The sequence below is a fragment of the Schistosoma haematobium genome, chromosome 2 (genome assembly GCF_000699445.3).
Source record: "Schistosoma haematobium chromosome 2, whole genome shotgun sequence".
NCBI lineage: Eukaryota > Metazoa > Platyhelminthes > Trematoda > Strigeidida > Schistosomatidae > Schistosoma > Schistosoma haematobium.
This window is the reverse complement of record NC_067197.1, coordinates 16,335,129-16,359,957: the sequence shown is the minus strand read 5'-3', so window position 1 is coordinate 16,359,957 and position 24,829 is coordinate 16,335,129. Positions and strand designations below refer to the sequence as shown.

The window sequence follows — 24,829 nt, the reverse complement described above, 5'->3', positions numbered from 1 at the left end:
TCGAGGGGGCGAGCACCGGTTGGTACCTCTCTAGTATACTTGAAGATAAAACAGATATTCGAAGCTTGATAACGCTTTTACACTTAACACCTTTGCAGTTGGAGTATTCCAACGCAGTCAAGTCAGAAACGAAAGAATTCAAAGATATATTTGAAAGGCTATCAATATATCGGGAAGCATTTGAACCACGATGGCTAGTTGTAGCAAGGGATGTGTTACGTATCGTACTCATGATCTTATGTGGATGCGTGACTGAGTCCTTTTAGCTAGGTGTGTGCAGTAAAACCAATAAGGTCAGCATCAAGTGTCGAAGACTTACAGAACTATTCATTTCGCGGATTTATTCACAACTACACGCTTGTTATTATAACTTTTAGAATCGCTTGTCATTGCAATAGTTTCGGATAGCAAGCTGTTTGCGTCTCAACAGCATTGCTGACATAATTACGCGCATCCATTTTATTAAACCTTTTGAAACCCGCTAGCTTCAGATTTGTGCATAATTCATGGTACAGCCTATTGCACTCATCGCACTACATGATCCTTTCCAAAGGGTGTTGACAGCCCGGTCGTTGAATTTCTTTTTTCCACTGAAGATGTCACAGGTATTTGTAGTTTGACAACACTTCAATCAGTAACACCTAATATGAATCGCACCCACCAAGTGAGATCAAAAGACAGAAGCGAGGAGGTTCGTAGATATATTTGATAGTCTGTCGCTATATCGAGGATCGTCTGATCTAATCTGGCTAGCGATTGCAGGGGATGTTGAGCACGGCGTTCCCACTCGTGATCTGGTGCAGATGCATGACCGAGCGCCTTCAGCTAGGTGAGTTCATTAAAACTAATGTGGTCAGTATCCAATGTCGAAGACTTTATCTTGAAGATTTATTTGCCGCTACACAAAAAGTGAAACCGCGAAGTGTCAGGTTCACAAGTGCAACAGACAAAAAGCGAATGTACTAAAAAAGTACATGAACTTTCATAAGAAAAGGCGGTACTCTTGATGTTACTCCAACTGAAGTAACCTTAGTCAAAGCTAGAAACAGTGGTCTAGACTCTTGATAAACAATCAAAACCTTAAATTTGACTCAGAGAGGAAAAATACCACTATCCTTTTAAGTGGCGCTCGAGATTTAGCATCTTGTTTGCTACTCAAACAGCGGAGGGTATCAGACATAATGCGTCTGAACTCAAATCAAATTTCAGTTTGTCTTGACCCAGTTGCTTCTGGAAAAGCTTACAAACTATCAAGGTGACTCACCAATCGTATTACGACAGTTTGACCTTCAAGTGCTCAGAGGTATTCAGCGGCGGACGATGCTAATAAATCGTTACCGGACCACGGGTATCCGATGCTGTGGCTACCTTGAGGATGGAAGTATGTTTCATATTGTATCCCGAGTAATTGATATTAGCGTTTCAATCAGGGAATCCACCTTATTCATTTTATGAAACCATTTACTATACAGGTTATACTGACGTGATACTAAATACATACTAAATATGAGTAGTTACGCGTCTAACTATAGTATGATTCTTAAACTCAAGTATTATATTAATTTCGGCAAAAATATAAGCTACTTGCGAACTTGAACTACTTATCTGCTCGAAAAGATGTTTACTTAAATGAGGATTAATAAAGCGTTATAAATTCTGAGGATCCTCAGAGCTGTCTTTTCGAGTCGACGATCATTTAGCCTTCGGCTGAAATTTGTGAGTGATAGTTGTGGTTTGTAATTGAATTTTAAGAGTTAGCATTAAGGTCTTAATCATCAACTGAGATCAGCTGTAACTCAAGGATTCTCTAAAACCATATATATGGTTCACATGAAACGAGTTTCCTAATGGTTGCAAGAAGTATTTGTTAAATTTGTCCGTAAATTTTAGTTCCCTTACACAAACACTACTAAGCCCTGCAGAACAACAAGTGTGCTGAATGACATGAAGGGACAGAAAAGCATTCCGCCTCACCAAGGAAACTGGCATTGAAAAGAACAGCTGTTAGTAAAGGTCTCTCAGAAAATGATAGAATCGTTATCCTCCTCATCTAGAGGGTTATTTCAATGTATAGAACACTAAGGAATAGCTCAACTTTCCCTGAGTTACCCCTTATCTTCCTAGATGTGAAATTAACATAAGTACTCCAACTATTGATGAGATCGAAAAGAGTATAGCTGATATAAAGAAATGGAAGGTGGTGGACACATAGGTTAACACTAGTAATCTGGTTTGGATGGTACTTTAGTATACCCCAAATTTATACTCCATGTGTGCTTCAATCTACTTTGTAAATATATGTATATATGTTTTAAGTTAAAATACTAGATTTGTTGCTTATTCATTTGCTTTTTCTCATCACCTTGTTTCAGGAAAAGAATCACTCTCAGGTTTATTGTCATGATGACCGACCTCCTGGTTTCGTAGACGCTGTTCTTAAACCATGTACTAGTTTGCCAGAAGGTGTTCATCTTCAAGTAAAGGGATATGATTTTAACGCTGGTCTAAATTACGATGCTTTGTTCTCATCTTTTGAATGTATTGGATTTCAGGCAACTCATTTTGCAAAGGCTGAACATGTTCTGAATGAAATGGTAGATATTTCGAAGTTTTTATAGTTAGTTTCATTGTATATTAAGTACAATACTTTGTGAGATATTTAAAATTCATAAAAATAATTATGTGTAGTGGTGTCTATTGTCTTTTGACAAATAATAAAATTTCTACTGAAACCAATATTCATGTTTAATTATCACAAACCTCTTTATGCTTTTAATTGTGCTTATATATTGTTTGTTGATGTTTAACACATAATTTTTCTAAATTATACATACCTTTCCTTTTCATTCACTTAGTCTTTTGATTTGTCAACTAGTCTGAACTTTTTTCAAATGTTTTCCTAAATATGCCCATTTATTATGATAAAGTTACTTTCCAATCATTTTCAACAGATTAATAAACGGAATTTAAAACCTACTTCACGCGAAGAAATTGAATTAGCTCAAGTTTTACAAGACTTTCATCCTTTAAATAGACCTTTATCAGAATGTACTATATTTTTGGCTTATACATCAAATATGGTGAGCTCTGGTGTTCGAGAAGTTATACGTTTTCTGGCCGAACATAACATGGTAAGATTTAGTAAATTCTACCAAAGTCTCATTTTGTCTTTCAAATTTTATCTTTAACCAAAGTAAAGATATGTTTTACTCTTATTTGGATTAAATATATCATTATTGGTGTCTTTTGTCTTAATTCATGTGTTATGGGGTGGAATTGTCAGTCTAGATCTTTCCGTGAAGTGTATCAAATAGGAGGACATGGTTTCAATGTAGTAAAAAATTGTCGAATTGATTAGACTATGAAGGTCCATGATATACTAATTAGTTTTCTGTCCACCTGACTGTACTTTTATGGTTTAACGAAGTGGTTTACTGATAGTTTGACAACTTGAAATATCTGTCTGTCTATAATTTCATTTGATTCAAGGCTGATAAGTTCACACACTGTAATGTTAATGGACTATTTACAGAAGTAGTATCATCCGACCCCATTTAATAAACTTCTAGTTGCAACTTGAAACCTCGCTTCCATTTGCCAAACAAAAATGAGTATTGGGGAACATGAGTTGAGATTAATTAGTGAAGTGAATTGAATTTGACCAAATCATCAAAACAAGGTTTATTATTTTTATTTAACTTATTAAGATCACTCATACATGAATTAACTTGCATGTATGCAAAATGCTTTTCCATTTTGTTTGCTAAATTAGAGCTACCGCTTACGAACTGTTATCACAATACGTCGTTTGAATGAATAATTCAAAATATGTTTTGAATTTGTTGTCGGATATTAGATTTTGTTTTTCATATCATGAGACTCACGAAATTCATGTCATTTTCGTCTGCCCCACCGTTACAAATGTGGAAAGGTTGGAGGTATACGTGAGTCTTGTGAAATCAATTCTTTCGTCACTAAGGTGTCTAATGGTTTGGAGTAGAAATCAAGTGATTTGATCTAGGAAGTGCATTCAGTATCACTTAGTACTGCCTGAAACTATACTTCAAATCTGACCTATAAGTTAATTACTAGCTCGGGCAAATCTCACAGATTTGCTGTTGGAACTGGTAGCATTGGGTCTAATATTTTTCTTTATTAGAATGAACAGCTAAAACTGCATAGAATCCTTGACCTGTAACGTGTAAATCGTAGCAACGTGCTCATGTCTATTATTGTGACCGATTTTTAGACTCGCATTATGCTTTAGTTATTATTTGCTCATATTCCAGATGCCCATAATAAATAATTAAATGTGGTCTTAGTTTTCTCAGAGAAAAGACGCATTGAGCGCCATGCTGCAAACACCACAAATTTTAGGTATTTTTCCGTCAGCCCTTAATAAAGCTACAATGAGAGTATCTCTAATCAAGTAACTCAAACGGATTTATTATAGTATCATTCGTCATATCGGCTGGTTTTTGTGTCAATATTTTTCAACGAACATTTTTCCATCAACAGGTTGATGTGATAGTCACTTCTGCTGGTGGTGTAGAAGAAGACTTTATCAAATGTCTGGCTCCTTCATATATAGGAGATTTTGAAAGATGGCGTGGTCATGAATTAAGAGAAATCGGTGTAAATCGTATTGGCAATCTACTTGTGCCAAATAATAATTACGTTAAATTTGAACAATGGCTTCTACCCATTCTAGATGAAGTTTTAGAAGAGCAAAATTCCCAGGTATGTTTATTTTGAAATTCAATTATTATGAGTGTTGATATTATGTGTATCCGGCGTATGATACTTCATGGTGTATAATTTTCTCATTTATAGATTTATGTATTTTAGCTTGTGGATTTAAGGATACTAACTTCGAAATGTCTATTCGATTTCCTTATCAGTTAGCTTGTTTCCAATTTTTCTAAAGTAATTTCTTGTTCATAGAGACAGTTTCAACTTTCTGATAAGGCTTACAAACAGAACCAATTTCAAACTAATGTAAATTGTTGGTTTTTATAAAAGATTCCTGAATTCTGAGTATCTTTTCAGTCTTCGTATTCATTATTCTATATTTGAGTCAGACTTTTATATTATCCAACACACAGCAACGTAAGCTTCGCAATTTAGCAATCGTGGCCATAGAACCCTATATCAATAATATCTATGCCTTGCTTAGTAGTCAGATAGTTGGAAACAATATATCCCACTGTCCTATTCAACACAATCAAAGTAGTAATGACAGTTGTGCTTCCTGTATTTTAGAATAGAACTATTGAATCAACATTTATTAAGATAATACAAATGTTCACTAATAACTTGAATGAACACATGATACCGAAAATCTAATTTGATCCACACAACCGACTACAATCTCATTTTCTCGACTCATGGTGGTTATATTTAATATCCTTGAAACAGGACAAATATTTTGTTCATGCAACTCGAGGTCAGTTTACTTGGTGTTAACGTCACCCATAGAGAGGAAGAAAAACTAGTACTGTCTTATCTGTTTAGTTTTGAAAGGGTATCTTGGTTACAGTTATTTTACACATAATAATGAATAGGTTTTTATAAGGATTTTCATCACTCAGTAGATAAAAGTATTTCCGTTATTCAGTAGTACATATAAAACTCACACTGTTTTCGTATGTTATTTAGAATATAAATTGGACCCCGTCTAAGTTGATCAATCGTCTAGGTAAAGAAATCAACCATAAAGACTCCATATATTATTGGTGCTATAAAGTAAGTGATTGTATTCTTTTGACACTACACCTATTCTCATCGATAACAAGTTTGGGCTTTGTTTGCCATTTTGTAAAGAGTATTACGTTTCCATTCTCAAACTGCTAGTTAAAATTAGTGTGTTAGGTGACTGAACCCACACGAATGAATATGGTATTTATTGAAATGATTCTGTTAGAACCGTTTGATTTTCATCATCTCACATTAAAGTGCGACTCAGTTTCTGAATGCCATCCTTGAAAGCATGTGGATTCATACTATCAGATTCTTTCAAACAGTCACACTTTTTCAGTTTACGTAAGGGGTGGTGAAGCAATATCAATGTCCCATTCAGACTACAGACGGGTTGTAGCTGACGAAATATTTCATCCAACTTTCGAACTAAATCCTCCAAACTGTTATCAATAGCCTACCTTGTGCTATATCCTCACTATTCATTTTTTCCCGGCATCTTCAATAAAGTTGCAGAATTACTGAGTTACCCACTTTTAGTGTCTTTTCTATTCTGCAACATACTTCGTCTGTTTTCTGCGACTTGTAACTGCTGTAAACCATTGTGTAAACTCTTAGGTAGTTGGGTGTTCACCTGCTTTTACTCCACATTGCGTGAGGATATAATCAGAATGTGTTTATTATTAAGCATAATATGGCAATCGCCAAGTTAAGCAGTCTCTTTCGATATGTTCAAAGTTAGCATCAGAGTAAGTTGGAGCAACGTTACAAATGATCACTGTTATTGATTTGTCGAAATAGCGTTTCTTGAGATACTTGGTAGTGATGTGTTCTGTGGTAATTATGAATAGTTTTGTATGCGTGACATTTTTGAGTAATGTTCTCGACAAAACTATTCCTTGATGCCGTCTCTCTATTGGTGTAAAGACAATTATTTCAAGTCCTTGAAAAACTTTTTGGATGACTATCAGATCGTATTCACTCAAGAAGTATGTTGTTCGTTCTATAATTTCATGCCACATCTACATTTGGAAGTCCATAAAATTCAGTATCTGAGTCTCTAAGAATCCTTGAAACCAATTACTCTAACTTAGAGTAAGCTTAATTCCTCAACCGTCCTCCATAACAAATTAATTTAGAGAACAAGCGTTCCAGTTTGTGTAAAATTGACCGGATTCTCACTATGGACAAACCAGACCATCACTTTGATCTTAAAGTTTTTTATCAGAGAGCCATAAATCCAAGATATGTCCCATTAGCCATGGATATTATTGTTTACTATCACAAAATGGTTGAGACTTACTTGTATTGATATACTGTTTGGAGTCAATTTGTAGATTACCATGTTATTTATTGGATCACAGGTATTCGGAGTACGGTTTGTTGTTTCTAAGTAATACTATGTTGAGATGAAATGAAAGCCAACTTCTTTCTGGTTAAGTACAACGGGTTGATTCGTTTTCTTGATGGGGTCGGCAATTCAGTCCGATTCCTCGATTTTAATTACTATACTCCCGGAAATTCATGTGCTTAAAACACATCTGTAAACAGTATCACTGATTGTCTATCAGCCTATCATTATATTGTTGTTCCATTAATTGCATGTTCATTCTTTCTAACTTTCATTCTGTTCATCCTATTAATTTTACATCAGAATAAAATTCCGGTATTTTGTCCCGGTTTAACCGATGGTTCGCTGGGTGATGTCCTTTTTAGTCACACTTATCGATCCCCTGGTTTAAAAATAGATCTAGTTGAAGATATTCGAAATATCAATTTACTGGCAATTAATGCTCGTGCTACAGGAATGATAGTACTAGGTGGTGGTCTTATAAAACATCACACATTCAATGCAAATTTGATGCGAAATGGAGCTGATTATTGTGTACTTATCAACACAGGACAAGAATTTGATGGTAGTGACGCCGGTGCTAGACCAGATGAAGCTGTAAGTTGGGGAAAAATTAAAGGTTTAGCTGAACCGGTTAAGATTAATGCCGATGCATCTTTAATATTCCCAATTTTAGTTGCACGGACATTTGTTAAACAAGTTCAGACATAATCTTTTGAAATAAACAGATTTCGTTATGAAAATGACTAGTTTTTTTAACTGTTGCAATTTTTTTAGAACTTAAACGTTAAAATTCCGTCAAAAGTAAAATCAGGAAGGGGTTTTGTAGAGATTTTAGTAATTTAATATTTGAATTCATGAGTCAATTAAAGCTAGACCATCATGGAAAAACTCCGCCTGTAGCTCTTCTAGAGTTACTGCCGGTCCCAAGCCTGGGCAAAGGAGGAGGGTTGGGCATGGGGTTAGGGAGCTCATCCCGTAGAAAATTAACTCGCTAAATAAACGCTAACCAGAAAAATTAATTCAAACCATTTAAACTCTGCCCTGGGAGTTAGAAGTTCTTCGCTTAGAAGAGTTATGACGCGTCATGGTGAAAGCCGAGCTCCTTCGGAAATCACGAGGTCGATGCCTCTTCTAACAACCAGAGCAACAATTTTTATAGATACACGGAACGTCCGGACAATGGGAAACCGAGAAGACCAGACAAATACCAACGGAAATGAGGAGATACAATTTGGCAGCGAAACTCATTGGACCTAAGTTGAACAGAAAAAGCTAGATGCGGGAGAGATGCCGCTCTACTCCGGTCACGAAGAAGAAAATGCTCCACACACTCAGGGAGTTGCTCTAATGCTGTCCAAGGAAGCACGAAATGCACTTGCAGGATGGGAATCTCACGGATCCAAAATCATCAAAGCCTCATTAAAAACAAAGATGGAGGAAATTACAATGAATGTTATCCAGTGTTATGCACCCACCGATGATAGCAACGACGACATTAAAGACCAATTCTACGAGCGGCTGCAATCAATCATAGAGAAGTGCCCAAGAAACAACCTCACCATTTTGATGGGAGATCTAAACGCCAATGTCGGAATAGACAACACCGGACATGAAGATATCATGGGACGACATGGACTGGGAGAGAGAAACGAAAATGGGGAGAGATTTGCAAATCTGTGTGCATTCAACAAATTGGTCATAGGAGGCACAATATTTCCACACAAAGCTACATGGATCTCACCGAAACACACTACAGAGAACCAGATAGATCATATTTGGATCCATAAAAATTCCGAAGGACAATGGAAGATGTGAGAACCAGGAGAGGAGCTGACGTAGCTTCGAATCATCACTTGGTTGTGGCCAATTTAAAACTGAAGCTAAAGAAGAATTGGACAACTGGACAAACAGCAATACAAATGTTCAATACAGCCTTCCTTTGAGATACTGACAAACTCGATGAATTCAAGATAGCTCTCAGCAACAGGTTCCAAGCCTCACAAGATCTACTGAAGGAAGAATAAACTACTATGGAGGACAACTAGAAAGGTATCAAAGAAGCATTAACTTCAACGTGTCAAGAGGTTCTGGGTTTCAAGAAGCATCATCATAAGGAATGGATCTTCATAGAAACACTGGACAAGATCAAAGAAAGGAAGAACAAGAATACAGCAATTAACAACAGCCGAACACGAACAGAGAAAGTCCAAGCACAAGCTGAATACACAGAAGCAAACAAGCAAGTGAAGAGGAGCATTAGAGCCAACAAGAAGGAATATGTGGAAGAACTAGCAACGACGGTGAAAAAGCTGCAAGGGGAGGGAATATGAAACGACTTTACAATACAATGAAGAAACTAGCAGGGAAATACAGTAAACCAGAGAGACCGGTCAAAGACAAAGAAGGCGGCCCAATCAGGAACAGAGGAGCAGGTGGGTAGAATAATTCGAGGAATTCTTGAATAGACCAGCTCCATTGAATCTACCGGACAATGAAGCAGCACACACAGATCTCCCTTTAGATGTCGATCCACCAACGACGGAAGAAATCAGAATGGCCATCAGACAAATCAAGAGCGGGAAAGCAGCAGGACCTGACAGTATACCAGCTGAAGCACTGAATTCAGACATCGAGCCACAAACATGCTTTACCTTTTATTCAAGAAGAATAAGGAAGAAGGACTAGTGCTGACGGACTGGAAAGAAGGACACCTCATCAAAATTCCAAAGGAGATCTGAGCAAATATGAAAACTACAGAGGCATCACACTACTGTCAATACCAGGGAAAGTCTTTAACAGAGTGTTGCTGAACTAGATGAAAGACGCCCAATTTCGAGATCAACAGGCTGGATTCCGTAAGGATCGGTCGTGCACAGACCAAATTGCGACACCACGGATCATCGTCGAACAATCACTTGAGTGGAACTCATCATCATACATCAACTTCATTGACTTTGAGAAGGCGTTTGACAGTGTAGATAGGAGAATGTTATGGCAACTTCTTCGACTGAGCTTAAGTAAATATTTAAGGGAATGACTAGAGGTGCTTAGGACTCTATATGTCATTAGAAAGTCACCTCTACGACTTCTGTACTCTAGATAGTGAATGTTCAGTGAAGCTCTTTATAAGACTTAAATTTCGGTCCCTCAACTGATTTCGTGGCTCACTGTTGAATATGTTCCAATGTGTCTTTATCCCTTTGGAATGAGGGAGGAAACACTTTGTTTCCATATGTAGACGGTGTCGAACAAAACTGCTGAAGATTAGGTGGAAATTTTTTGAGTTAAAATAATCGAAAATGCGGCCCAACGTTATCACTGCAATGTTTGCTCGAGAAAGCATTTTTGTCGCAGTTAGCGTAAGATTCGAGATCATAGGGTACCAATATTCCTAGATCATTTTTTAACATGAGATACCTCCGGTAACGAGTTACCTACGTTGTATGCGTAATCTGCAACATGTTTCAGGTGGACTACTTTGCACTTTGAAGTGTTAAATGTAAGCGCGTTATTGTTTGCTCAGCTTTGAAGTCAAGTCAGATCCTCCAGAAGTCCCAGATCCTTTACGCAAGTTGAGAAAAGAAGGGGTTCTAGTACCGAACCTTTGGGGACCCCACTAAGAGATTCCATGGCCTGAAAGAAAGTGAAGTTAACCCTGACTTTTAAGTGTCGATGTTCTAGATACAAAGTAAGCTAATCAATTAGAGGTGATTTGATACCTAATCGTTTAAGCATATTGATAAGACATATTTTGTTGGCCCTATTAAAAGCTTATGATAATTCGAGATATATGAAATCAACTTTGACATTTAGATCAAGAATGACTGCCCATTTTTCCACTGAGGTCAGTAGGTTAGTTATACGAGAATGACTTTTTCTGAAACCACGCTGTTTGGGTGAAAAAGAGTTTATGGGGAATAAATAGTCGTGTTTACCATCGCGTAACATGAAATCAAAAATCTCTGAAGGTCGTTGGAGGAGTGCCACCATTGGTTAGCTTGAACGTTCGCTGCGTCGACTCACTCCGAAAACTGGTGCAATGCGGTCTAGCTTCCAACTTTTTGCAAGCGTATCTCCCTATAGATGTTAATCCACCAACGACGGAAGAAATCAGAATGGCCATCAGACAAATCAAGAGCGGGAAAGCAGCAGGACCTGACAGTATACCAGCTGAAGCACTGAATTCAGACATCGAGCCACAAACATGCTTTACCTTTTATTCAAGAAGAATAAGGAAGAAGGACTAGTGCTGACGGACTGGAAAGAAGGACACCTCATCAAAATTCCAAAGGAGATCTGAGCAAATATGAAAACTACAGAGGCATCACACTACTGTCAATACCAGGGAAAGTCTTTAACAGAGTGTTGCTGAACTAGATGAAAGACGCCCAATTTCGAGATCAACAGGCTGGATTCCGTAAGGATCGGTCGTGCACAGACCAAATTGCGACACCACGGATCATCGTCGAACAATCACTTGAGTGGAACTCATCATCATACATCAACTTCATTGACTTTGAGAAGGCGTTTGACAGTGTAGATAGGAGAATGTTATGGCAACTTCTTCGACTGAGCTTAAGTAAATATTTAAGGGAATGACTAGAGGTGCTTAGGACTCTATATGTCATTAGAAAGTCACCTCTACGACTTCTGTACTCTAGATAGTGAATGTTCAGTGAAGCTCTTTATAAGACTTAAATTTCGGTCCCTCAACTGATTTCGTGGCTCACTGTTGAATATGTTCCAATGTGTCTTTATCCCTTTGGAATGAGGGAGGAAACACTTTGTTTCCATATGTAGACGGTGTCGAACAAAACTGCTGAAGATTAGGTGGAAATTTTTGAGTTAAAATAATCGAAAATGCGGCCCAACGTTATCACTGCAATGTTTGCTCGAGAAAGCATTTTTGTCGCAGTTAGCGTAAGATTCGAGATCATAGGGTACCAATATTCCTAGATCATTTTTTAACATGAGATACCTCCGGTAACGAGTTACCTACGTTGTATGCGTAATCTGCAACATGTTTCAGGTGGACTACTTTGCACTTTGAAGTGTTAAATGTAAGCGCGTTATTGTTTGCTCAGCTTTGAAGTCAAGTCAGATCCTCCAGAAGTCCCAGATCCTTTACGCAAGTTGAGAAAAGAAGGGGTTCTAGTACCGAACCTTTGGGGACCCCACTAAGAGATTCCATGGCCTGAAAGAAAGTGAAGTTAACCCTGACTTTTAAGTGTCGATGTTCTAGATACAAAGTAAGCTAATCAATTAGAGGTGATTTGATACCTAATCGTTTAAGCATATTGATAAGACATATTTTGTTGGCCCTATTAAAAGCTTATGATAATTCGAGATATATGAAATCAACTTTGACATTTAGATCAAGAATGACTGCCCATTTTTCCACTGAGGTCAGTAGGTTAGTTATACGAGAATGACTTTTTCTGAAACCACGCTGTTTGGGTGAAAAAGAGTTTATGGGGAATAAATAGTCGTGTTTACCATCGCGTAACATGAAATCAAAAATCTCTGAAGGTCGTTGGAGGAGTGCCACCATTGGTTAGCTTGAACGTTCGCTGCGTCGACTCACTCCGAAAACTGGTGCAATGCGGTCTAGCTTCCAACTTTTTGCAAGCGTATCTCCCTATAGATGTTAATCCACCAACGACGGAAGAAATCAGAATGGCCATCAGACAAATCAAGAGCGGGAAAGCAGCAGGACCTGACAGTATACCAGCTGAAGCACTGAATTCAGACATCGAGCCACAAACATGCTTTACCTTTTATTCAAGAAGAATAAGGAAGAAGGACTAGTGCTGACGGACTGGAAAGAAGGACACCTCATCAAAATTCCAAAGGAGATCTGAGCAAATATGAAAACTACAGAGGCATCACACTACTGTCAATACCAGGGAAAGTCTTTAACAGAGTGTTGCTGAACTAGATGAAAGACGCCCAATTTCGAGATCAACAGGCTGGATTCCGTAAGGATCGGTCGTGCACAGACCAAATTGCGACACCACGGATCATCGTCGAACAATCACTTGAGTGGAACTCATCATCATACATCAACTTCATTGACTTTGAGAAGGCGTTTGACAGTGTAGATAGGAGAACGTTATGGAAACTTCTTCGACACTACAGAGTTCCTGGGAAGATTGTCAACATTATCCAGGACTCATACGACGGACTACAGTGCAAAGTCGTGCATGGAGGACAGCTGGCAGATGCATTCCAAGTAAGGACCGGAGTCAGACAAGGCTGTTTACTCTCTCCCTCCCTCTTTCTTCTGGTGGTCGACTGGATTATGAAGACCTCGACATCTGAGGGAAAACACAACATACAATGGACAGCTTAGAATCAATTAGACGATTTGGACTTCGCAGATGACCTAGCCATCCTATCCCATACACACGAACAAATGCAGGTGAAGATAACTAGTGTAGCAGCAGTCTCTTCATCAGTGGGCCTCAACATACACAAAGGAAAAACCAAGGTTCTCAAATACAACACCGAGAACACTAACCCAACCACACTTAGTGGTGAAATTCTGCAAGACGTGGAATCCTTCACGTACCTGGGAAGCATCATCGATGAACAATGGGGATCGGATGCAGACGTAAAGGCGAGGATTGGCAAAGCAAGGGCCGCATCCCTACAATTGAAGAACATATGGAACTCAAAACAACTTTCAACCAATATCAAAGTGAGAATTTTCAATACGAACGTCAAGGCAGTCCTACTGTATGGAGCTGAAACCTGGAGGACTACTACAGCCATCATCAAGAAAGTACAAGTATTTACAAATAGTTGTCTACGCAAGATACTCAACATCCATTGGCTGGATACTATCAGCAACAGCCTTCTGTGGGAGAGAACAAACCAGCTTCCAGCTGAAGAGGAAATTAGGAAAAGACGATGGAAATGGATAGGACATACACTACGGAAATCACCAATCTGCATCACGAGGCAAGCCCTAACTTGGAATCCTAAAGGGAAGCGGAAAAGAGGAAGGCCAAAGAACACATTACGTCGGGAAACAGAAACAGATATGAAAAGGATAAATAGGAACTGGAAAGAGCTCGAAAGGATCGCCCAGGACAGGGTTTGATGGAGAATGCTGGTGAGCGGCCTATGCTCCTTCACGAGGGGTAACAGACGTAAGTAAGTATGTTAGTAAGTATTTCGGCTTAGAGAATTTGAGGATATAAAGCGGTGTTGCCAAGATTGAAGCTGCTTTCATTAGTATAGCAAGATGGACCATATCGGGAGCAGGAGATGTGTCCTTGTGTTGAGTGCTGCAGTTTCTGATACACGAAGTCGGAACTCAGGTTCTTTTTGAGTGTGCTGTCGAGTTGCAACAGGAAATCTTGTCGATTTAGTTAGTACGGAACGGCTGGAATGTCAAAAATAATGTTCTGAGTCACACTCGCTTATCGTTGGGCCATTATGACTTAACAACTTTGAAACTCAGAGTTGAGTTGTTGAAGTGACTCTGCATGATGGAATAAGCTTTCTCGATCGGGGACGAATTTATTGACTAACTTTACTTGACACTGAACCCTGTATTCCTTCACTGAATTTGTGTATTGGCTCTTCGCTTGTTTGCACTACATATTTGTATTATTCTTACCAGTTCGTTTACATTCCGCCCACTAGTGCACTTCGCGTCTTGGCAACCGAAGGGTGTGATCATTGATGACTGTATGTTCGTTGCAACTTTCAGGGACTGCTTTCTGGACAAACCGTTCTGTAGCACATAGGATCCTATGATGTAAGAAGTCTCAATGAACGTCCATATCATGTTGAGGGTGGACTTCCCAGTCCACATGTTGTAGGTTGATCTGTGCAGCTGACACATCCAACTGATTGTGACTCCAAAGTTGTTGTTAGTATTAGGTTTTAGCTCATTTTTACTGATGAACCTGTATTTCCTTGTCCAACTATTGCTCTTTCAAAACAAATCTATGATGGTTACAGTGACCAAGAAATGTACACTTACGTATCTTCGGCATGTGTGACTACATGGCTAAAATTCGGATTGATAGTTGTCATATTTAGACCTAAAGCATAAATTCATTTGAAATGGAGCATAGAAAATTGACTGAAGTCGTCTTCTTAGTCTAGATCATGGTGGTGATCTAGGTGTGTGGTTTCCGGAAAAATATTGGCCACTAATATTGAAATCTCGAAGGCAAGCGTCTGATTCCGATGCACTGCATTTTATGAGCGGGAAGTTTGTTTCTAACGTGACTCGCATTTCTTAGACTTTTGCTATGTCCTACCGCAACAAAAGAACCATCTTTGATACAAAGAATCTGTTCTAAGCCTTATGTTAGGCAGATTACTTTTCTTCTTGAGCGTTATCCGATTAACAGTAAACTGTGGTTTTGACTAAGTTCACTAATCGGTCTTTATAGTTCTCACTTCTAGGCTAGTCTTAGTACATCCTCACTTTTTGTACCACCTATTTTCATCTGTCTCGAGTGCATTGTTTTTTGTTTTACTGTCGTAAACTTTTGCTAGTATTTGTGGATTTATAGTCTTATTCGGTGTTAGTACTAATCTAATAATAGACCGCATCTCAAAATTTTAGATTTGTAATGGTATGACTACCTGATCTATAAGATCTTACATGGAAGTCACATCATTGTTTACACTGACTCATCGTATCGTGACATTTAACAACATGATACTTAGTACTTCTGATGAACACACTTGTGCTGAAGATAGAATAAAATATTTAATGTGAATAAAGACAAGTTATGCAGAATGACCATGTCTGTGGAGCTAAGGCCGTGTGGTGGGGAACCAATACCACTACAGATCTATCTAGCAATTCATACATCACTATAGCCATGAAAACCTACTGTAAGTAATCTGGATGCCGTTTCACTCTTACCAGTGGTATGCATTGTGGCAAATGCAAAGGTTGGTTTCACGGGGCATGCTGAAATCTTATAGCGACTGCCTACAACAGATCTTGTAGGTCAGATCACAGGTGAGTGTGAGGTACATACAATACAAATACTCAGGATTCACTAAGCAACATCACCGTTCTATTAAAATTTCTGAGAAAATAATTGTCAGCAACCTTGAAAAAAGGCAGCCCTGTAACGGATGAATAAGGACGAGCAATGAAGTATAGAAGAGTGTCTTCGACAATATTAGCATCAGTGGAACACGTATCGACACTAGTGAGAATATGTCACAACATAACGCCGCCATAACATCGACGGTGTTAGACTCTCGACAAACTTGTGTCTCCCAGCACAGGATCCATAGATGCAACCGTGTTTCCCGAAAATTCTGCAGGCTACTATATCCCCGTCATTAGGGTTAAAAAGTGAGGCCAAGTCATGTGAGAAAATCAACTAGTGAATTGGTGAAACTGAGCACGCAAAGGAATAATCAAATAAACGTAAGGTTTATTACACTGTAGTTATTATTTACAACAATATGAAAATAAACTCCATATTGAGTATGCAGATTTTGGATACGTAATAATGTTTTGTGATAACATTACAATTTTTCGTTAAGTAAACGGAACTAACTTCATGAAGTTACCAAGAGTCTGCTATAAAGGTTAAAAACGGTTAGTTAAATAATTTAATGAACATGCAAATGAAAGTGGACACACGATTCCTGTTTCCTTGACTGATATTTACTTCATAAACCCTTGTATTACAGAGAAGAAGGTGTTCACAAGTCTAATATTTTATAGGGATTTCAATGGTGAAGCGGTGACCTTTGATTTGTTCATGATTAGTTCATACAACTGAAATCCATATCTGACAATCAATCTGATTGTATACCTAATAGCGTTTCCTCCAAGCGTCATTCTCAATGCGCTTAGTGTTTTCATGTCAAAACTCATTTATTCTTGAGCTTTTAATTTTAACAAACACCTTTGAAGTCTGTTTTTCCTCCATTGGTTCATGCTAGCAAATCAACCTTGAGCTTACCTGGGATGAATGCACATCAATTTGTGTGTCGAGGGGGCGAGCACCGGTTGGTACCTCTCTAGTATACTTGAAGATAAAACAGATATTCGAAGCTTGATAACGCTTTTACACTTAACACCTTTGCAGTTGGAGTATTCCAACGCAGTCAAGTCAGAAACGAAAGAATTCAAAGATATATTTGAAAGGCTATCAATATATCGGGAAGCATTTGAACCACGATGGCTAGTTGTAGCAAGGGATGTGTTACGTATCGTACTCATGATCTTATGTGGATGCGTGACTGAGTCCTTTTAGCTAGGTGTGTGCAGTAAAACCAATAAGGTCAGCATCAAGTGTCGAAGACTTACAGAACTATTCATTTCGCGGATTTATTCACAACTACACGCTTGTTATTATAACTTTTAGAATCGCTTGTCATTGCAATAGTTTCGGATAGCAAGCTGTTTGCGTCTCAACAGCATTGCTGACATAATTACGCGCATCCATTTTATTAAACCTTTTGAAACCCGCTAGCTTCAGATTTGTGCATAATTCATGGTACAGCCTATTGCACTCATCGCACTACATGATCCTTTCCAAAGGGTGTTGACAGCCCGGTCGTTGAATTTCTTTTTTCCACTGAAGATGTCACAGGTATTTGTAGTTTGACAACACTTCAATCAGTAACACCTAATATGAATCGCACCCACCAAGTGAGATCAAAAGACAGAAGCGAGGAGGTTCGTAGATATATTTGATAGTCTGTCGCTATATCGAGGATCGTCTGATCTAATCTGGCTAGCGATTGCAGGGGATGTTGAGCACGGCGTTCCCACTCGTGATCTGGTGCAGATGCATGACCGAGCGCCTTCAGCTAGGTGAGTTCATTAAAACTAATGTGGTCAGTATCCAATGTCGAAGACTTTATCTTGAAGATTTATTTGCCGCTACACAAAAAAGTGAAACCGCGAAGTGTCAGGTTCACAAGTGCAACAGACAAAAAGCGAATGTACTAAAAAAGTACATGAACTTTCATAAGAAAAGGCGGTACTCTTGATGTTACTCCAACTGAAGTAACCTTAGTCAAAGCTAGAAACAGTGGTCTAGACTCTTGATAAACAATCAAAACCTTAAATTTGACTCAGAGAGGAAAAATACCACTATCCTTTTAAGTGGCGCTCGAGATTTAGCATCTTGTTTGCTACTCAAACAGCGGAGGGTATCAGACATAATGCGTCTGAACTCAAATCAAATTTCAGTTTGTCTTGACCCAGTTGCTTCTGGAAAAGCTTACAAACTATCAAGGTGACTCACCAATCGTATTACGACAGTTTGACCTTCAAGTGCTCAGAGGTATTCAGCGGCGGACGATGCTAATAAATCGTTACCGGACCACGGGTATCCGATGCTGTGGCTACCTTGAGGATGGAAGTATGTTTCATATTGTATCCCGAGTAATTGATATTAGCGTTTCAATCAGGGAATCCACCTTATTCATTTTATGAAACCATTTACTATACAGGTTATACTGACGTGATACTAAATACATACTAAATATGAGTAGTTACGCGTCTAACTATAGTATGATTCTTAAACTCAAGTATTATATTAATTTCGGCAAAAATATAAGCTACTTGCGAACTTGAACTACTTATCTGCTCGAAAAGATGTTTACTTAAATGAGGATTAATAAAGCGTTATAAATTCTGAGGATCCTCAGAGCTGTCTTTTCGAGTCGACGATCATTTAGCCTTCGGCTGAAATTTGTGAGTGATAGTTGTGGTTTGTAATTGAATTTTAAGAGTTAGCATTAAGGTCTTAATCATCAACTGAGATCAGCTGTAACTCAAGGATTCTCTAAAACCATATATATGGTTCACATGAAACGAGTTTCCTAATGGTTGCAAGAAGTATTTGTTAAATTTGTCCGTAAATTTTAGTTCCCTTACACAAACACTACTAAGCCCTGCAGAACAACAAGTGTGCTGAATGACATGAAGGGACAGAAAAGCATTCCGCCTCACCAAGGAAACTGGCATTGAAAAGAACAGCTGTTAGTAAAGGTCTCTCAGAAAATGATAGAATCGTTATCCTCCTCATCTAGAGGGTTATTTCAATGTATAGAACACTAAGGAATAGCTCAACTTTCCCTGAGTTACCCCTTATCTTCCTAGATGTGAAATTAACATAAGTACTCCAACTATTGATGAGATCGAAAAGAGTATAGCTGATATAAAGAAATGGAAGGTGGTGGACACATAGGTTAACACTAGTAATCTGGTTTGGATGGTACTTTAGTATACCCCAAATTTATACTCCATGTGTGCTTCAATCTACTTTGTAAATATATGTATATATGTTTTAAGTTAAAATACTAGATTTGTTGCTTATTCATTTGCTTTTTCTCATCACCTTGTTTCAGGAAAAGAATCACTCTCAGGTTTATTGTCATGATGACCGACCTCCTGGTTTCGTAGACGCTGTTCTTAAACCATGTACTAGTTTGCCAGAAGGTGTTCATCTTCAAGTAAAGGGATATGATTTTAACGCTGGTCTAAATTACGATGCTTTGTTCTCATCTTTTGAATGTATTGGATTTCAGGCAACTCATTTTGCAAAGGCTGAACATGTTCTGAATGAAATGGTAGATATTTCGAAGTTTTTATAGTTAGTTTCATTGTATATTAAGTACAATACTTTGTGAGATATTTAAAATTCATAAAAATAATTATGTGTAGTGGTGTCTATTGTCTTTTGACAAATAATAAAATTTCTACTGAAACCAATATTCATGTTTAATTATCACAAACCTCTTTATGCTTTTAATTGTGCTTATATATTGTTTGTTGATGTTTAACACATAATTTTTCTAAATTATACATACCTTTCCTTTTCATTCACTTAGTCTTTTGATTTGTCAACTAGTCTGAACTTTTTCAAATGTTTTCCTAAATATGCCCATTTATTATGATAAAGTTACTTTCCAATCATTTTCAACAGATTAATAAACGGAATTTAAAACCTACTTCACGCGAAGAAATTGAATTAGCTCAAGTTTTACAAGACTTTCATCCTTTAAATAGACCTTTATCAGAATGTACTATATTTTTGGCTTATACATCAAATATGGTGAGCTCTGGTGTTCGAGAAGTTATACGTTTTCTGGCCGAACATAACATGGTAAGATTTAGTAAATTCTACCAAAGTCTCATTTTGTCTTTCAAATTTTATCTTTAACCAAAGTAAAGATATGTTTTACTCTTATTTGGATTAAATATATCATTATTGGTGTCTTTTTGTCTTAATTCATGTGTTATGGGGTGGAATTGTCAGTCTAGATCTTTCCGTGAAGTGTATCAAATAGGAGGACATGGTTTCAATGTAGTAAAAAATTGTCGAATTGATTAGACTATGAAGGTCCATGATATACTAATTAGTTTTCTGTCCACCTGACTGTACTTTTATGGTTTAACGAAGTGGTTTACTGATAGTTTGACAACTTGAAATATCTGTCTGTCTATAATTTCATTTGATCCAAGGCTGATAAGTTCACACACTGTAATGTTAATGGACTATTTACAGAAGTAGTATCATCCGACCCCATTTAATAAACTTCTAGTTGCAACTTGAAACCTCGCTTCCATTTGCCAAACAAAAATGAGTATTGGGGAACATGAGTTGAGATTAATTAGTGAAGTGAATTGAATTTGACCAAATCATCAAAACAAGGTTTATTATTTTTATTTAACTTATTAAGATCACTCATACATGAATTAACTTGCATGTATGCAAAATGCTTTTCCATTTTGTTTGCTAAATTAGAGCTACCGCTTACGAACTGTTATCACAATACGTCGTTTGAATGAATAATTCAAAATATGTTTTGAATTTGTTGTCGGATATTAGATTTTGTTTTTCATATCATGAGACTCACGAAATTCATGTCATTTTCGTCTGCCCCACCGTTACAAATGTGGAAAGGTTGGAGGTATACGTGAGTCTTGTGAAATCAATTCTTTCGTCACTAAGGTGTCTAATGGTTTGGAGTAGAAATCAAGTGATTTGATCTAGGAAGTGCATTCAGTATCACTTAGTACTGCCTGAAACTATACTTCAAATCTGACCTATAAGTTAATTACTAGCTCGGGCAAATCTCACAGATTTGCTGTTGGAACTGGTAGCATTGGGTCTAATATTTTTCTTTATTAGAATGAACAGCTAAAACTGCATAGAATCCTTGACCTGTAACGTGTAAATCGTAGCAACGTGCTCATGTCTATTATTGTGACCGATTTTTAGACTCGCATTATGCTTTAGTTATTATTTGCTCATATTCCAGATGCCCATAATAAATAATTAAATGTGGTCTTAGTTTTCTCAGAGAAAAGACGCATTGAGCGCCATGCTGCAAACACCACAAATTTTAGGTATTTTTCCGTCAGCCCTTAATAAAGCTACAATGAGAGTATCTCTAATCAAGTAACTCAAACGGATTTATTATAGTATCATTCGTCATATCGGCTGGTTTTTGTGTCAATATTTTTCAACGAACATTTTTCCATCAACAGGTTGATGTGATAGTCACTTCTGCTGGTGGTGTAGAAGAAGACTTTATCAAATGTCTGGCTCCTTCATATATAGGAGATTTTGAAAGATGGCGTGGTCATGAATTAAGAGAAATCGGTGTAAATCGTATTGGCAATCTACTTGTGCCAAATAATAATTACGTTAAATTTGAACAATGGCTTCTACCCATTCTAGATGAAGTTTTAGAAGAGCAAAATTCCCAGGTATGTTTATTTTGAAATTCAATTATTATGAGTGTTGATATTATGTGTATCCGGCGTATGATACTTCATGGTGTATAATTTTCTCATTTATAGATTTATGTATTTTAGCTTGTGGATTTAAGGATACTAACTTCGAAATGTCTATTCGATTTCCTTATCAGTTAGCTTGTTTCCAATTTTTCTAAAGTAATTTCTTGTTCATAGAGACAGTTTCAACTTTCTGATAAGGCTTACAAACAGAACCAATTTCAAACTAATGTAAATTGTTGGTTTTTATAAAAGATTCCTGAATTCTGAGTATCTTTTCAGTCTTCGTATTCATTATTCTATATTTGAGTCAGACTTTTATATTATCCAACACACAGCAACGTAAGCTTCGCAATTTAGCAATCGTGGCCATAGAACCCTATATCAATAATATCTATGCCTTGCTTAGTAGTCAGATAGTTGGAAACAATATATCCCACTGTCCTATTCAACACAATCAAAGTAGTAATGACAGTTGTGCTTCCTGTATTTTAGAATAGAACTATTGAATCAACATTTATTAAGATAATACAAATGTTCACTAATAACTTGAATGAACACATGATACCGAAAATCTAATTTGATCCACACAACCGACTACAATCTCATTTTCTCGACTCATGGTGGTTATATTTAATATCCTTGAAACAGGACAAATATTTTGTTCATGCAACTCGAGGTCAGTTTACTTGGTGTTAACGTCACCCATAGAGAGGAAGAAAAACTAGTACTGTCTTATCTGTTTAGTTTTGAAAGGGTATCTTGGTTACAGTTATTTTACACATAATAATGAATAGGTTTTTATAAGGATTTTCATCACTCAGTAGATAAAAGTATTTCCGTTATTCAGTAGTACATATAAAACTCACACTGTTTTCGTATGTTATTTAGAATATAAATTGGACCCCGTCTAAGTTGATCAATCGTCTAGGTAAAGAAATCAACCATAAAGACTCCATATATTATTGGTGCTATAAAGTAAGTGATTGTATTCTTTTGACACTACACCTATTCTCATCGATAACAAGTTTGGGCTTTGTTTGCCATTTTGTAAAGAGTATTACGTTTCCATTCTCAAACTGCTAGTTAAAATTAGTGTGTTAGGTGACTGAACCCACACGAATGAATATGGTATTTATTGAAATGATTCTGTTAGAACCGTTTGATTTTCATCATCTCACATTAAAGTGCGACTCAGTTTCTGAATGCCATCCTTGAAAGCATGTGGATTCATACTATCAGATTCTTTCAAACAGTCACACTTTTTCAGTTTACGTAAGGGGTGGTGAAGCAATATCAATGTCCCATTCAGACTACAGACGGGTTGTAGCTGACGAAATATTTCATCCAACTTTCGAACTAAATCCTCCAAACTGTTATCAATAGCCTACCTTGTGCTATATCCTCACTATTCATTTTTTCCCGGCATCTTCAATAAAGTTGCAGAATTACTGAGTTACCCACTTTTAGTGTCTTTTCTATTCTGCAACATACTTCGTCTGTTTTCTGCGACTTGTAACTGCTGTAAACCATTGTGTAAACTCTTAGGTAGTTGGGTGTTCACCTGCTTTTACTCCACATTGCGTGAGGATATAATCAGAATGTGTTTATTATTAAGCATAATATGGCAATCGCCAAGTTAAGCAGTCTCTTTCGATATGTTCAAAGTTAGCATCAGAGTAAGTTGGAGCAACGTTACAAATGATCACTGTTATTGATTTGTCGAAATAGCGTTTCTTGAGATACTTGGTAGTGATGTGTTCTGTGGTAATTATGAATAGTTTTGTATGCGTGACATTTTTGAGTAATGTTCTCGACAAAACTATTCCTTGATGCCGTCTCTCTATTGGTGTAAAGACAATTATTTCAAGTCCTTGAAAAACTTTTTGGATGACTATCAGATCGTATTCACTCAAGAAGTATGTTGTTCGTTCTATAATTTCATGCCACATCTACATTTGGAAGTCCATAAAATTCAGTATCTGAGTCTCTAAGAATCCTTGAAACCAATTACTCTAACTTAGAGTAAGCTTAATTCCTCAACCGTCCTCCATAACAAATTAATTTAGAGAACAAGCGTTCCAGTTTGTGTAAAATTGACCGGATTCTCACTATGGACAAACCAGACCATCACTTTGATCTTAAAGTTTTTTATCAGAGAGCCATAAATCCAAGATATGTCCCATTAGCCATGGATATTATTGTTTACTATCACAAAATGGTTGAGACTTACTTGTATTGATATACTGTTTGGAGTCAATTTGTAGATTACCATGTTATTTATTGGATCACAGGTATTCGGAGTACGGTTTGTTGTTTCTAAGTAATACTATGTTGAGATGAAATGAAAGCCAACTTCTTTCTGGTTAAGTACAACGGGTTGATTCGTTTTCTTGATGGGGTCGGCAATTCAGTCCGATTCCTCGATTTTAATTACTATACTTCCGGAAATTCATGTGCTTAAAACACATCTGTAAACAGTATCACTGATTGTCTATCAGCCTATCATTATATTGTTGTTCCATTAATTGCATGTTCATTCTTTCTAACTTTCATTCTGTTCATCCTATTAATTTTACATCAGAATAAAATTCCGGTATTTTGTCCCGGTTTAACCGATGGTTCGCTGGGTGATGTCCTTTTAGTCACACTTATCGATCCCCTGGTTTAAAAATAGATCTAGTTGAAGATATTCGAAATATCAATTTACTGGCAATTAATGCTCGTGCTACAGGAATGATAGTACTAGGTGGTGGTCTTATAAAACATCACACATTCAATGCAAATTTGATGCGAAATGGAGCTGATTATTGTGTACTTATCAACACAGGACAAGAATTTGATGGTAGTGACGCCGGTGCTAGACCAGATGAAGCTGTAAGTTGGGGAAAAATTAAAGGTTTAGCTGAACCGGTTAAGATTAATGCCGATGCATCTTTAATATTCCCAATTTTAGTTGCACGGACATTTGTTAAACAAGTTCAGACATAATCTTTTGAAATAAACAGATTTCGTTATGAAAA

General features: G+C 37.2%; 2 protein-coding genes across 2 annotated transcripts; both read left to right on the top strand.

The window, feature by feature from the left end:
- The first annotated feature begins 947 nt into the window (after nt 1-947).
- Nucleotides 948-13,293, top strand: MS3_00006329 (uncharacterized protein). The gene is made up of 7 exons (XM_051214458.1): nt 948-1,381; nt 2,373-2,594; nt 2,952-3,131; nt 4,519-4,740; nt 5,659-5,745; nt 7,352-11,019; nt 12,581-13,293. Exons 1-6 carry the CDS (start codon nt 1,376-1,378, stop codon nt 7,757-7,759), a joined length of 1,125 nt encoding a protein of 374 aa, XP_051067635.1. The 5' UTR covers nt 948-1,375; the 3' UTR covers nt 7,760-11,019; nt 12,581-13,293.
- A 4,693-nt stretch (nt 13,294-17,986) lies between these two features.
- MS3_00006327 (uncharacterized protein) lies at nt 17,987-24,829 on the top strand. The gene is made up of 6 exons (XM_035732306.2): nt 17,987-18,420; nt 19,412-19,633; nt 19,990-20,169; nt 21,558-21,779; nt 22,698-22,784; nt 24,391-24,829. Exons 1-6 carry the CDS (start codon nt 18,415-18,417, stop codon nt 24,475-24,477), a joined length of 804 nt encoding a protein of 267 aa, XP_035587614.2. The 5' UTR covers nt 17,987-18,414; the 3' UTR covers nt 24,478-24,829.